At 35.9% G+C, this 15,563-nt stretch overlaps 1 protein-coding gene and 1 pseudogene across 2 annotated transcripts; both read right to left on the reverse strand.

The window, feature by feature from the left end:
* Positions 1–6,456: 6,456 nt before the first annotated feature.
* Positions 6,457–10,159, reverse strand: LOC126708472 (protein NRT1/ PTR FAMILY 7.3-like; annotated as a pseudogene).
* Positions 9,681–15,161, reverse strand: LOC126709207 (protein NRT1/ PTR FAMILY 7.3-like). 2 transcript variants are annotated; one of them, XM_050409333.1, is made up of 5 exons: positions 14,995–15,161; positions 14,607–14,721; positions 11,881–12,098; positions 11,197–11,762; positions 9,681–11,073 (listed from the first exon to the last, which is right to left on the reverse strand). In XM_050409333.1, the coding sequence occupies exons 1-5, from the start codon at positions 15,019–15,021 to the stop codon at positions 10,203–10,205; spliced, it is 1,797 nt and encodes a 598-aa protein (XP_050265290.1). In that variant the 5' UTR covers positions 15,022–15,161; the 3' UTR covers positions 9,681–10,202. The 2 variants fall into 2 exon arrangements, with proteins under 2 accessions (XP_050265290.1, XP_050265289.1); XM_050409332.1 differs by having other exon boundaries at positions 14,607–14,730; positions 14,995–15,159.
* Positions 15,162–15,563: the final 402 nt, after the last annotated feature.

Raw genomic sequence — 15,563 nt, forward strand, 5'->3', positions numbered from 1 at the left:
AGCTTAGTTAGTCTCATCCAAATAGTAACTATTCAACCAAAAACTTAACAAAAACAATAAAAACATTCACAATAGTGGTTGTATTTTAGTAAAAAAAAAAAAAAAAAAAAAAACTATTTTACCACCATAGAACTAAAAAACCATGTATTATTGGAGAAACTAAAACTAAATTTTTTGCAACTACAGTAACTAGTATAAATACTAGTTGATTGCAGCAAATTGTTAAAAAAAAAATATTTTATTAAAATTATATCTCTTCATTCAATTAAAAAACTCAAATTCTCTCTCTTACTTTATTATTTTAAATGAAGTGATAAAAAAAAAACATTTGATATTGGTTGTAATGAAAAATAATGTGGTAAAATAAATAAAGTAATTTTTTGAGGTGCTAAAAGCTAAAATTTTTAGCAATACCAATATGAATACTCTAACTTCAAAAAAAAAAAAAAAAAAAAAAAATTAGCCAGCCTAGTATTAAAAAAAAAAATTGTTTTTGTTTTTGTCTTTATTGATAAATGATTACATTTTAATGTATTTAGAAATAATGATTTTGTGTATTTATAATTTTTTAATATTTAATAGACACCTATTTGGAGTTTTTTTTTTTTTAACTTACTCCCACTAGCTTGAAATTCTGATCCGTCTGAGACCACCTTTTCGGATTGTTTTTTTTAGATTTTGTTTGAAGTCAACTTTTTATTTTAGTCAAAAAAAAAAAAAAAAAAACCAAAGCAAAACTAAAAGTTAGAGACGTAGTTACATGTGGAAGGTTGCATGTAAGCGGTACCGATCCCGTGTCAGGCACTTCTTCCTTCATACTCATGTGCATGCTTTCCTCACCTCTGCCTTTCCCAGTGCCCTTTTTCATGTCAGATCTCTGTCTCTCTCTGTATGTGCGTGTGAATCAATTTCAATGTAGGTGAAGCCCATGCATGAAGAAAACCTTTCTCAAACTCAAAAGAGTTAAAGCAAGCTCAGCGATCAGCAAGCATGCAACAACGGTTAGGTTTTGACTGCCAAATGTTAACTCACACCTAACCTTTATTTTAACTGCTGTCCTCCTTGAATGGTTTTTGGGGAACAACGAGCTCTTATCAAAGCTTTTGTTATAACGCTTATATAAAATCTATTTGTTAACGTGTATAGTGTACTTATATAACATACATGCTTATATTATATTTTTATCACATACATGCTTATATTATATTTTTACTTGTACTGCACACATATGCTTCCTATATAAAAACTCTCATGTACATTCTTTAACTGAGAAATAAAATACATTTATTCAGTATTTCTAACATGGTATCAGAGCCATTACTCTAATTTTTTTTGTGTTTTGTGGTCTTACCTTTGTTGGTATTTTCCGTTGCCTTAACTTCTCCGGTCAGTAAACCTTTCCTTTTGGTGCCCTTTCCTGATTGCTCCATCACCGTCAGAGGTCCTCAAGGTTGAATCTTTGCCGCCAAAAGCTCGCTCTCTGGCACAAAGATCATTGCCCTCATCGGATCTTCACTTTGAACCTCCAATCAGAACACAAGCTATATCATTGTGTAGATCGTTGCCTGATCTACTCATCCCCACCGGAATCGTCCATATAGGAAACTCCACACGCTCCCACACGCCGGTTGAAAATTGGCGAGATCCATTCATGTGCTATACACACCCTCATGTGCTAGAAGAAGCTTGGCGTGTCCAGATCACGCGTTACATGCGTTACACGCGCCACTAGGAATCTCGTTGACGTCATCACCTGACACATCAGCCCTACTTGACTCATCTGCTGATGCCAGCCCTAGCTATTTGTTGACGTCATTCTGCTTACGTCATCGTTGACTTCTGCCACAGTTGACCGTTGGCCGTGACTTCTGGGTTTGACCGTTGATTTTTTAGTCAAGTTTGACTTTTTACAGTCCAGGTGCTCCTTACCTAATTTTTCACGTAGATTTCATTTTTATAGTTCATTTTTGCATATTTTGCTTCTAAATGATGAATAAGGACAGATCTTCTTCTTGTTGCAATAATCGTCGCCGACAATCTAGCAAACGTTTTCGCAATTTTTGCAAACGTTTTGGCCACAATATTGAGACTTACTATCATCACAATAAATTAGCTATTTCAATTTCTGTTGTTACTGTTGCTAACACTGAGAGTTTCCAACCAATGGCTCTTGTCTCTGCATAATCTAAGTCTTCATGATGCACTTTCACCATGTCCACAAATGACCTTAAAAACATCATCGTTAATGTCATTCATATGGTTGGTAATACATCTTATTCCTCTTCTCTCTTAGCTTTATTTGGTATGTCTCCTTTCTCTTGGCTTATGGATTCTACTTGTTGCAATCACATGACACCTCACTCGTCCTTATTTTTTGAACTCAAACTTGCACCACATCCTCTTAACATTCGCACAACAAATGGTTCCACAATTTCTGGTTTTAATATAGGCTCTGTTTCAACCTCCAACCTCTCAGTTCCTGAGGTCTTTAATGTTCCTAACATTTCTTACAATTTATTTTCTGTGGGACAATTAGCTGAGTTGGGTTATCACATTATCTAAAAACTGTCTTGGAATTTGGTGACTCTCCCCTCTGGAAAATCTATGGTTGGTTGTAAGTGGATCCACAAGATTAAGACTCGCTTTAATGGGTCCATTGAGCTTTACAAAGCTCGTCTTATTGCAAAAGGTTTTACACAAGAGTATGGGATTAATGATGAAGAGACCTTTGCTCTGGTTGCTCGTATCTCATCTATTTGTGCCCTATTAGTTGTTGCTGCTGCCAGTAAATGAGACATTTTTCAGATGGATGTCAAAAATGCATTCCTTAATGGGGATTTAAGTGAAGAAGTTTATATGCAACCTCCTCCTGGTCTCTCTGTTGAATCAAACAAAGTTTGTCACATTCGACGTGCACTTTATGGCCTTAAACAAGTTCCATGAGATTGGTTTGCCAAATTTAGCTCTACCATCTCTCGCTTGGGTTACATGACCAGTTATTATGATTCTGCCTTATTTTTTCGTTGCACTGACAAAGATACTATTTTTCTTCTCCTGTATGTGGATGATATGATTATAACTGGTGATAATCTCTGTGGCATTCAAGAACTCAAGGATTTTCTTAACCAGCAATTTGAGATGAAAGATCTTGGACATCTCAGCTACTTCTTGGGTTTTGAAATCACTCATTCTACAGATGGACTTTATATTATTCAAGCCAAGTATGCCTTTGAACTCTTGTCCCATGCTAGACTTACTAATAGTAAGACTGTTGACACTCCAGTTGAGTTTAATGTGCATCTAACTCTCTCTGGATGGAAACCATTGTCCAATCCCTCTCTTTACAGACATTTGGTTGGTAGCCTAATTTATCTCATTGTCACTCATCTAGACATTTCCTATGCTGTTCACCAGGTGAGTTAGTATTTGTTTGCTCCACGATCGACTTACTATATTGTTGTTCTGCGCATTCTTCGATACCTAAAGGGCACCCTCTTTCATGGTCTTTTCTACTCTGCTTAGTCTCCTTTTATTCTCCGTGCATTTTTGGATGCTGATTGGGCAGAAGATCCCATTAATCGCAGGTCCACCACTAGTTATTGCTTTCTTCTTAGTTCTTCTTTGATTTCTTGGCGAAGTAAGAAACAAACTCATGTGACCTGCTTCAGTACTGAAGCAGAATATTGTGCCCTTGCTGATACCACATCTGAGCTCCTTTGGCTATGATGGCTTTTCAAAGACTTAGGTGTGTCCACATCCTCTACTACTACTCTTTATTATGACAACTATAGTGCCATTCATATTGCTCATAATGATGTTTTCCATGAACGGACTAAACACATCAGGATCGATTGTCATTTTATCCATTATCATCTTGTCCATGGTGCTCTCAAGCTCTTCTCAGTCTCCTCCAAAGATCAACTTGCAGATATTTTCAGCAAGTCACATCCTAAGGGACGTCTTCGTGATTTGGTTGACAACCTTAAGTTGGTCTCACACCCACCTTGAGTTTGAGGGGGGCTGTTAACATGTATAGTGTTGTGGGCTTTAGGCTCATCTAGATTATTTGTATAACACACATGCTTGTACTACACTCTTACTTGTACTGCACACATATGCCTCCTATATAAAGACTCTCATGTACATTCTTTAATTGAGAAATACAATACACTTATTTAGTATTTCTAACGCCATTACTTCCGGACAAAATTCCCACTCAACTCTTTGAATGTCTAGCTGTTATTGCACCTGAAAGCGCCAACACAATTATAGAACCGGACCAACGCACACTGACACATATGTACATGTATGTTGCTGAATGAGAAACATGTACATTTATGTTGTATTTATGAAGAAATGCATGAGTCTTCGTAAATTCTGAATTGTGTTGGGATTAAGCAATAGAAACAAGATGAATATGCCCGAGCATACCTTTGTAATGGCTCCCATATACCTTTACAAATTTTCTTGACAAAAGTGGAAGTAATATCATAGTAATTATAAAATCGATATGCAAGACCATTTAAAAGATAGAAATGAGAAAATGACAATTATACTAATATTATTAGTATTTATCTATCTTTTTTTATGGGCTCAAAGTTTATTCTCACTCACATCATCAATAGAAACCTTAAAAGGATTATTGCCACTGAAAACCTAGGAGACTTTGAAAAGGCTTAAGTAGAAAATGACTTTTCTTTTTCATTTCTTGAAGTGGATTTCTTTAAAATGGAAGGACTTATTAAATCTCTAACATGTTCAGTGGGATTATCTTGTGTAGGCACCATTCAAATCTCCTTAAAATTGTTGGTCCAATACGATAAAAATTACAAAGAAAAATTTATTTGAGGAACTCAACATAACTATCTCGTTCTCTTTAAGGAGATTCAAGCCTTCTTGGTAGACTTTTTCTTTTCCATTATTGAAGTGGACTTCTTTAAAACAGAAGGACTTATTAAATCTCCAACATTCTCAGTGGGATTGTCTTGTGTAGGCACCATTTAAATCTACTTAAAATTGTTGGTGTAATACAATAAAAGTTCAAAAAAAAAAAATTTATTTGAGGAATTCAACATAACTATTTCGTTCTCTTTAAAAAGATTCAAACCCTTTTGGTTGGCAAAACGCAAAACCCAACACTAGTGCAAAAAACCTTCTCTTGACTTGTATCCTCCAGAATACATTAGCCAAGCAATCAAATGAATCCATTTTCTCCTACATTACATTTAAGCCCAATAAATCTCCACACTTATAAATTAATAATGGCTTTCTCTCCTTATTAATGTGGAATTCCAAATTTGACTAACACACTAACTTCTCATTTACCACATAAATTCCCATATTTTTTATTTTATTTTATGCTCCATTTGTTTTGAAATAAAATATTTTTTGGAAAATGTTTTTCTATTTTCAGGTGTTTATTTGGATGTAAAATGTGATCAAACCTATAAAATATTTTCCATTGACTAGAAAATCCTTTATAAAAAGTTATAAAGTTTTTTACCTTTGAAAACTTGGTAAAATATTTTATAAGAACAAAAAATGGCTTCTTTTCCTCCAATTTGGTGGCTAGGTTGCTAGTCTAGTGGCTGCCCAGTAGGTGCCAACGATTTGGAGATGCCATTTCGGTGACCAGAGGTTTAGTTGTCGGAGACATCTCGATTGTTGGTGCAACGGTCTAGACATTGGAGCCACTGTTTTAGTTATTGGTTCAAACAGTCTAGTCCCTAGACCTTTGACACGAGCATCTCAAGTGGCTGAGCAATCGGTTTTGGTAGTTTGTTTGAAATTTTTTACATGTCATACAAAATACCTGATAAAATTTTACTAAAAATGTTTTACTTGTAAAAATTACATTTGGAAATATTTTACTTCAAAACAAATAGAGCGTTTTGTCAACTTAATATTTTACAAAACACTCTATTTGTTGACAAAACGCTCTATTTGTCTAGAAATTTGTCTTTTGATAGGATCTTAGAGTGGAATGATCTTGCTTCAGTGAAAGTGATTAAGGCAGGCAGGAATTCTTATAACACTTATGGAAAGATTCTGGAGTCCATCTCATGGTTGCAACTGTCCTTACACTATTGTGATTTTAAATGTTTTTGAGTCCAATTTAGTAGCGTGTAAGGTTGTTGATTATGTTGTTACAACTGTTTGGTTAGAGGATTTACCTGTCTTTCACAGTAGTTTTAGCTGCTGATGCTTTATAATGTTACCAATTAATAAAGCTTTCTAATCTATTATTTTTTTAAGAAAAAAGAAGAAGAGATAGAAGAAAAGGCTAGGACCACGAGCCCTACATTTGACTTTAATGAAAAATGTTAAGACTATAAAAAATTGTACAACTTTTGTTACAATTTATCACATGGCAAGTTGTAACCATTCACAACTCGGCAGGTGGTGAGTTGTGGCAAAAATTGTGCAATTTTTTTATGCTCCTAGCATTGTTCTACTTTATTTTGCCTCATCTCTCTCTCTCTCTCCAAATTTTCCTTCCCACTTGATACACTTGTAGCACTTAGCACAACCAATATAGGCAACCAAATCTAGGAATGTCAAGGCGGCTAAAAGAAAGTAAAACCTGTCAAGGTGACCTTTGTTGAGATTTCCTGGGATCCATCCTGGCATGGCATGTGATCCTTAATTAGTTGAAATATTCATAACCATGCTCACGAGTAAGATACTCATGTAGTTCCTAAGTGAGATAGATAACAAGCAAAGTGTACTTCCAAAGCTCTTTAGCCCATCTGGTGTCTGTGCATTGAAGAACTCCAATTGAGCTACATACATAAAAACTTCAGAAGCTCCTACAAATGCGTACTGTGGAATTTGCCAGAAGATGCTTAAGGAGCTTGACCCTTCACACTCTGTGCATTCTTTTATTGCATATTTTAGTCTATAGCACCCCACTATTCCAGCTGAAACCATTGCCATCGTTGCTATAACAAGGCCAATTCCCATTCTTTGAAGCTCAGTAAGCCCCTTGGAATCTGATTTCTTAATTCTTCCCACAAGTGGGTCAATAACTCGCTGGCAAAGGAACTGCCAAACTGAGTATGTTAAAGCTAGACATGCAGGTGAAATTTGCAAGTTTGAGACGGTAGTTTTCATGACAGCACCTTGCTCCACGAAGAGAGAGGCCATTTGTGTGGAGACTGTTTAGTAGATTATGGTGCAGATCCAGGTTGGAAGTATTCTCAGAATGCATTTAACTTCTTCCACTTGGGTAATTGGGCAGAGACGCCAGGGTTTGTAAATAGCCTGGTTCTGGTCATCAAAATCCCCTGATGAGATAAATGCAGCCTTATCCAATAACCTATAATAAGATGAAAAAAGTTAGCATTGTAATGGATAGTCACATGAGTTTTATCATTTCTATGTGGGTTTAGCTTGAATAATTATTGGTTTGTTTGGCAATACTAGTTTTAACCTTATCAAGACTCCTACCTTGAACATTGAAAAACCATGTTGGTCCAAATAACTTTTAGAGGTCTTAAAATTTAATATATCATGAAACACAATCTATTCCTATTAAAAATTAAGCAATTTGATGGATCTTTTGCCAAGTAACACGAGCTTAATGGAATTATATATGTTAATGATCATGCTCTTTTACTTACCTGAATCCATGCGTGTGGAGTATTCTCCTATTACCATTTGTCGAAGACTGTATTCCATCCACACATATAAGTCCTCTGCATTAATTTGGTGACAGCTTAACCCTCCATTTTTTTCGCCGCGGCAACTATGACATGGAAAAATTTGGAGAGAGTGTTGCCGTTTGGCTTGAAGTGCTTGTACCTTGAGCTCCCAACAAGAAAAAAGACCAGAGCTGCAAATGCAGACCCTGTTGACACGCAAAATCCCAAAGCCCACATCCCTTCATTTTCAAAGTAGCCTAATATGGTGTTGGAGAAGAGGTAACCAATGTTTAGAGCTAGGTAAAAGTAGCTAAAAAAGGCAACTTTTGATTGTCCCTCCTTAGGGTTGTCTTCTTCAAACTGATCTGCCCCAAATGTAACAATGTTTGGTTGATAACCTCCATTTCCTAGGGCAAACTTAGTGTGTTTGACAAAAATTAAAAAGCCAATTTATTTTATTATTCAACTTATTCTTGTTACTATTTATGAGTTTTACTGCAATTTTTTGTACTATTCATAGATCTCATTGTATTATTTCAGCTAACTTTTACTTTTATCTATGGTACTTTTAACAAAATAAGCGGATCCAAACAGGCCTAATTGTCGAAAATTTAAACAATGGAAATGGTCTCACTAGCCTACATTCTTTTGAGGTTCAAGTACGTACACGTTGACTATATATAATACTTCTCATATTAGTGCTATTATTATGTTTAAGTGCTATTATTATGTTTATGTGCCATCTGTACATGATACGATAAGCTATTCTGATTGTCTTCCTTTTAACGAAGTGCTAATTGTCTCCCCCCATTCTTGGGAGTATCAAAGGGTCGTAGTATTCATTTGGCAAACTCAGGTTATCATTCAAACTTACAATCAATGAGATTGAAGCCTGGGATGCCCCAAAAGTCTAATAAGGAGATTTGCCAGAAAAATGAATTCCTTGTGTTGGCTCCGGACTCCTGTACAAGCTATAGTTAGTATGCCCTCCTAAAAGAGAACCTGTCTCTTTATATTATATATGTGAACAGATGGTTCTCTTTGTCTTCTTGGAGGGTGTCACCTTCTTGACCCACCTGGTGAACATCATTTATTTTTGTAGCAATAATTTGTCAGATTTATAAAGTCAATAACTTGGGCAGGTCTTGTTGGCTAAGGGAAACGGTAAGATGCTGCAGCTCTGCTTGCTTTGTCTCTCTGATTGCGCTTGAGGACCTGAATCAACTTGGAATTGGTGTGGTAAATTTTGTGTCAGTGTGCTAAAATGTGCTTTTATTAAATTTCATTTTTCCATTGTAACCTTCCTCACTAAAGCTACGTTTGGATTCGACTGAAACTGAATCGTGCGTCTGCGTTTTTCCTTCTTTTTTTTTTTTTCACGCGTTTTTGAGATTGTGGCTACTGTTTATGCACTGTTCAATGAACAGTAGCCGCAAAGTTGGACTTTTCAAACTTTTTTCAGCCAATCAGTGCACATCATGTACTGTTCACGGACCCACAAATTTCACTTTTCAACAATTTTTCATTAGAAATGGATCTCACGGTACAATTTATATATTTAAAAATTATTTTTGCTACAGTGTTTTTCAGTTTTCAGCTGTATCCAAACGGACTCTTAGTGTGTGTTTGGATATCACTTATTTTATTGAAAACTGAAAACTTATTGTTAAAAATAAAAAAAATAAAAAATTTTAAGATTACTATTCACTATTGAAAACATTGTAACTTTGCCTTAATGCACTGCTCATGTAGAGTGCAAGAAGCGCTAGTAAAAAAAAAAAAAAAAAAAAAAAGAAGAAAAATACCGGATGCCAGACGGCGGCTGCTATCCAAACGGAGCTTAACGATTTAGCTTAATATTGGTTACAATATCAAAATCTCCATGTGTTTAAATTAAAAAAAAAAAAAAAAAAATCCATGTGTTTAAATCAATCTTTTGTTCTCCTTTTGGAGTTGATACCGGTCATTTCATTAGTTTATCATCTCACTCAGACTCATGTATGCACAGCAATGGTCTCAATTATATAAAATAAATAATTCAGATAATAACAATGCGATTTTATATATATAGCTAGATACATACTTAATTATTTGCAACTAAAAGATCCAAATACATTTGAAGTGGAAGGGGGAATCATCTATTAATGTTCAAAGAGTAGCTCCTACGCAAAGATGTGGTGCAGTTTATACAGAGAACCAAGTCATTTTTTTATCCTAAAACTTCTGAAGATTAGTTAAATCCGTTGTGGCAATGGAACCAACGGATGACAAAGATGTTGGAAGATGATCTAAAAGCCTTCAAGCCAGAAACTACACCTCTTCAAACCCAACACTATATAAGCTAAGCTATCTCTTAGTCCCTAGAGCATGGAGATAAATACTACATTGAGTTAGGTGTAGTAGAAACAGCTAGAAGTGAACGTAATAAGAGACTTGGTTGGAAGAAAACATGTTTCTCTTACTCCCCATATCTTCAAGCGTGAAGACTTTATGCAAGTGCTTGTTGCAACCCCCATTTCTCTCTCTTATTTATATAAGCTGGGTACCACAGACCTTACATCAAACTTTAATGTCATCTTCCTCATCTGCCTCTTCAAATTTCCCTTCCAACTTGATACACTTGTACCACTTAGCAGAGCCAATATAGACAACCAAATCTACTGTTGTCAAGGCTGCTAAAAGGAAGAAAAACCTGTCTAGGTGACCTTTGTTGAGATTTCCTGGGATCCATCCTGGCATGTGATCCTCAGTTGATATCTTCATAACAATGCTTACAAGCAAACTGCTCACATAGTTCCCAAGCGAGATAGATGTCATGCAAAGTGCACTTCCAAAGCTCTTTAACCCATCTGGTGTCTGTGCGTTGAAGAACTCCAATTGACCCACGTACATAAAAACTTCAGAAGCTCCTATGAATGCATACTGAGGAATTTGCCAAAAGATGCTTAAGGAGCTTGACCCATCACATGTTTTGCAATCTTTTATTGCATACTTTAGTCTATAGCACTCCACTATTCCAGCTGAAACCATTGCCATCACTGCTATAACAAGGCCAATTCCCATTCTCTGCAGCTCAGTAAGCCCCTTGGAATCTGATTTCTTAATTCTACCCACTAATGGGTCAAGAATTCGCCGGTAAAGGAAGATAAAAAGTGCCACACTGAGTATGTCAAAGCTAGACATGCTTGCAGGTGGGATTCGGAAGTTTGAGATAGTAGTTTTCATTACAGCACCTTGCTCCACAAAGAGGGAGGCCATTTGTGTGAAGACTACTGAGTATATTATGGTGCAGAGCCAAATTGGAAGTAGTCTCAGAATGCATTTAACTTCTTCCACTTGGGTAATTGGGCAGAGGCGCCATGGGTTGCGAATACATTGGTTTTGGTCAACAAAATCCCTTGATGAGATAAATGCAGCCTTATCCAAGAACCTATAATATAGTTGTGAAAAAGTTAGCATTGTAATGGTTAGTGACATGAAGTCAATGGTAATGGTTAGTGACATGAAGTAAATGGTAGTATATATATGCTAATGATCATGCTCTTGTACTTACTTGAATCCATGGGTGTGAAGTATTCTCCTATTACCATTTGTGGAAGACTGATCATTTCCAGCCACAGTATACAAATCCTTTGCATTTGATGGCACCTCGACTCTCCATTTCTTCACCGCGGCAACTATGACCTGGGAAAACCTTGAAAGAGGGTTGCCACTCGGCTTGAAGTGCCTGTACCTTGGGGTCCCAACAAGAAACAAGACCAGTGCTGCAAATGCAGACCCAGCTGAAACCCAAAATCCCAAAGCCCATATCCCTTCATCCTCAAAGTAGACCAGTATGGTGTTGGAGAAAAGCTCCCCAAGGTTTAGAGCTAAGTAGAAGTAGCTAAAAAAGGAAACTTTTGAAAGTCCCTCCTTGGGGTTTTCTTCATCGAACTGATCAGCCCCAAATGAGACGATGTTAGGTTGATACCCTCCATTTCCTAGGGCAACAAGATAGATAGAAAGGTAGAATAACCCCATCTCCATGCTAGAATGGGCACCACATGGAGTTAATTCATCCCCACAACCTCTAGGCATGAGCAAGAAAAGGTATGATGATAAAGATAGTGATACCAAACCCTGTCATCATTTACATATATAGTTACCATAAGAATGGGAAGAAAATTAGTACTCAATTCTCCTCTGTGGTTATAATTCAGTCCAGGAATTAAATATATAGCAAATTCAGGACACTTACTATGACAAAGATGACCTGAAATATGGCACAAGTTTTGTATCTTCCCCAGTAGGAATCACTAAGTAAAGCACCAATCAGAGAAAAGATGTAAACTGTCCCAGTCCATTTGCTCACACTGTTAGCAGCATCGGCATTGTTTTCACCGACAACCCTTGTCAGGAACAACACCAGGTTCACTCCGACTCCAAAAAAGGCTAGTGTAGCCAGACCTTGGTTCACTATTGGTTCATTGAACAAAAAATAAAAGCAGAACACAAAGTTAGGAATCGAATTTGCTTGAGAAATTTAAGTTAGGTGAACATTTATTTAAAATGCATACGCACACAAAGTTATGGGCTTGTATACTCAAGGATATAGAACAGTTTGTTTGGCTTAATTCAGAATAACGTACCCCTTGAAGTGGCTAAGTTAAGGTCAAGAAAATATCAATTCATCTTACACCTAGAGGATGTGAAAAGCTTGGTAAAGACCATCCCTAGAATATTGCATGCTAAGAACTTATAATCATGGCCAAAATGTCACATCTTTTTGCATGTGCAGTGTGCCAGTGTCTTTCCTATAGATGAACGGTTACAATCATCTCAATTAATTTGACTCTTGTCTAGAAGATAGGTCGGCCATTAATAAGCACCATTCATCCTATATGATACATGTGCTTTAAAACCAAATGTTTTAGCAACTTGACAAGTAGATTAGAGGTATATATTTTCAGGATCTTTCTTTAAAAGCTTGGTAAAGACCATCCCTAGAATCCTTCGTGAGTAATAAAGCAAGCACATTAGCTCTTTTGCTCTTTTGCCGTAGTGAATTGTAACAAGTTACTTGAAGACCATATATTTCACTTTCAAATGGTATTAGAAAAATGTTTATTTATTTATTTTTTCTTTTTAATTCTCTTCCACTAATACTGTATATGCAAGTGAATTTCATGTCATTACTCATTAGCCAGCTAGTGGAATTTAAAATTGATACTATTGGAGAAGAAACAAACTTTTGGCAAGTGTGCATTTGGATAAACGCTTTGTTGGTTTCTTATTTGCTTAAATTAATTTTTTCAAGTTTTTTTTAAGGACTTGTCAAACGCACTTTAATATAACATATTTGATTGGACTTCATACAAACAACTACCACTAGTTTCCCATAAAAAAAAAAAAAAACTACCACTAGTTTGAAGGAAGGACCCTAAAACCTAAAAAGAAAAATAAATTGAAAAGCTGGTATGATAAAGTAAATTTGGATTTACAAGAATAATTAAAATTTATAATTGCTCAAGTTTGAAGGAAGGACCCTCAATCCCAAGAAAAAACTGGGAAAGCTGGGTATGATAAAATTATTTTGGATTTATAAGAATACTTTATATTTTATAATTAGTTTTTTGAGCAAAGAGAGTTAGAAACATGGAACTACATATAAGAAAACGATGTTTATGACATATGACATATGACATAAGACAACTATATTTGTCATTATTATTATTTTATTTGTTGGTGTTTTCTTTTTGTTCATTACCTTACTTTTAGTGCAACAACATAATCAAATTATAATTGCCCTAAATTTTTTTTTCCTTTTAACAAACACGTGCGGGACACACCAAATTTCTCACTTATTCGATCCCTTTCTTTCTATCTTTTTCAATTTGCTTTTTGGTTTTGAAAATTTTGACAGAGGAATTGGATTGGGAAGACATGGCTATGAACGGTGGTGCCAAACTCACGTGGGGGTTGAGTGGGCTTAACTTTCATTTTCAAATACATTCTCTAATGTAAGTTAGAGACGAATAGACACGTGGCAAAGACCCACGTCATGTAAAAGATGTGCTTACGTGTCAGGCATGTCTTGCATTTTTGTGCACGCGTTTCTTACCTAGGTGTCTTTTACCAGCTCCCTTTTCATGCTCTCTCTCTCTCTCTCTCGCTCTGTGTGTGAGAGAGAGAGAGAGAATCAATGAGGGAAGCATGGTCATGATGAAGATCTCAAATAGTGGGGGTGGGTGGGTAGCTGGCTAAAGCTTATCATGCAACAAGGCTGTTGCAGTTTGCAAACACCTGGTTAGGTTTTTGAATGCCAAATGTAACACCAACCCTTTATTTTTCAACTTTACTATTGTCCTTATGTGGGATTTGGTAACAAGGAGCTCTTATCAAAGCTCTTGTTATAACTGCTTATATATATATATAAAAGGGTGACATCAAGACAAAGTTCTCACTCAACTCTTTGAATGGCCTTAAATGTTGTTGCACCTGAAAGTGCCAGCAAAATTATAGAACTGGACGCACACTGATCACTCACATGTATATGTATTTTGTAGTATTTATGAAAAAATGCATGGCATGGGTGATGGGTCTCTGTAAATTCTCAAGTGCGTTGGGATTAAGCAATAGAAACATGATGAATATGCCTCTATCATGCATCCATAATTCTAGGAGGCCAGATGCTGGACCTTTTTCTTTTCTTTCTGGTGGGAATTCAAAAGTGGAGGATCTTTGGAAGTGATTTCCATGACTTTCATAAATATAGAGGAATATGAAAAAAAAAAAAAGGGTATAAAAAAATGGTTAACATTATATGAATTATAAGGTCTTCAAGATCCTTTATAATTTACGCATACCAGCTTATAAGAAGAGATCATTGAAAAGGGGTTTGTCATATAAACTAGTAAAGTTAATGAAAAGTCCTATAAACAATAAGAAAAGGAAAATAAACTAAGTGAGGCGTTAAAAACTTACAAAGTATGATAATTCCAGCAACCCATCGTCCAGATTTTGTTCTGATTGCAGGGCGACCATGCATGTCAACAGTTCCATCAAGAGTGCATGCGTCTTGATCTTCTTTGAACTTAGCCTGCAAGTTCTTGGGAAAAATAAAAACAAAATCAATAGAAATTCAAATTATATATAGTAGATGTGATCATTATCATCACACAACTTTGCTCTAAGAATGCATGTACAATTCTTTCTGTATGTAACCAATCAAAATTCAAAGACAAACATGACATGCAGTGGTAAAAAATGGTACTTTGGAGTAAAAGAGATTGAGAGAAAAAAAAAAAAGGAGTGAGAAAATGAGTTAATAATTATCTAGGGAGAAAAAGAACAATATGAGACTTTTACTCACCCCCTTACTCAACTCCAAGCAAGCCATTGATGAGCTGGAAGAGGGAGAATTTGGAGATATAATGCAGGGGATATAAGCAGGGGAAAGAGGTGATTGGTTAGTGTCAAAGAAGAGAAAGAGCTTGGGACAGAAAATGAAATTGAGAGGAAGTATAAATAGAGGTAAGGGAAATGGTATGGACGGTGTAGATTTAGAGAAATAAAAAGTGGGGACACCCACATGACCAAATCATAAAAAATTTGGTGTAAGATGCAATTTGTTTGGGATGTGAATGGGTTGGAAAGTCTTTCTCCTTTATTGTTTCTAGGTACAACTTAGGAGGGTCATTGGTAAAAAGTATAGGGAATTAGGGGTCCCTTATCAACCCCCACCCCCTCTCCCAAAAAAAGAAAAAGAAAAAGAAAAAAGAAAAAAGAAAAAAGAAAAAAGTATAGGTCCTCTTTTATATCCACGTTGTCTCTCATGGTGTAAATTGGTGTGAGGTTGACACATTTGAAATGTACAATTTTAATTAAAAGGGTAATGCTTAGATGAGGTTGTCCTCATGAACATTGTCACGTGGTTTTTAG

The sequence above is a fragment of the Quercus robur genome, chromosome 12, assembly GCF_932294415.1.
Source record: "Quercus robur chromosome 12, dhQueRobu3.1, whole genome shotgun sequence".
In the NCBI taxonomy this organism is placed as follows: domain Eukaryota; kingdom Viridiplantae; phylum Streptophyta; class Magnoliopsida; order Fagales; family Fagaceae; genus Quercus; species Quercus robur.

What these genes read in the sequence shown, in the direction of transcription:
- LOC126709207 (XM_050409332.1), bottom strand. Translation starts at nt 15,021, where the DNA reads ATGGCTTGCTTGGAGTTGAGTAAGGGG. An exon ending in GCTTGGAGTTGAGTAAGGGG is followed by an intron (nt 14,731 to 14,994) that starts GTGAGTAAAAGT and finishes ATTTTTCCCAAG; the next exon opens with AACTTGCAGGCTAAGTTCAA. An exon ending in TTCAGGTCATCTTTGTCATA is followed by an intron (nt 11,763 to 11,880) that starts GTAAGTGTCCTG and finishes AAATGATGACAG; the next exon opens with GGTTTGGTATCACTATCTTT.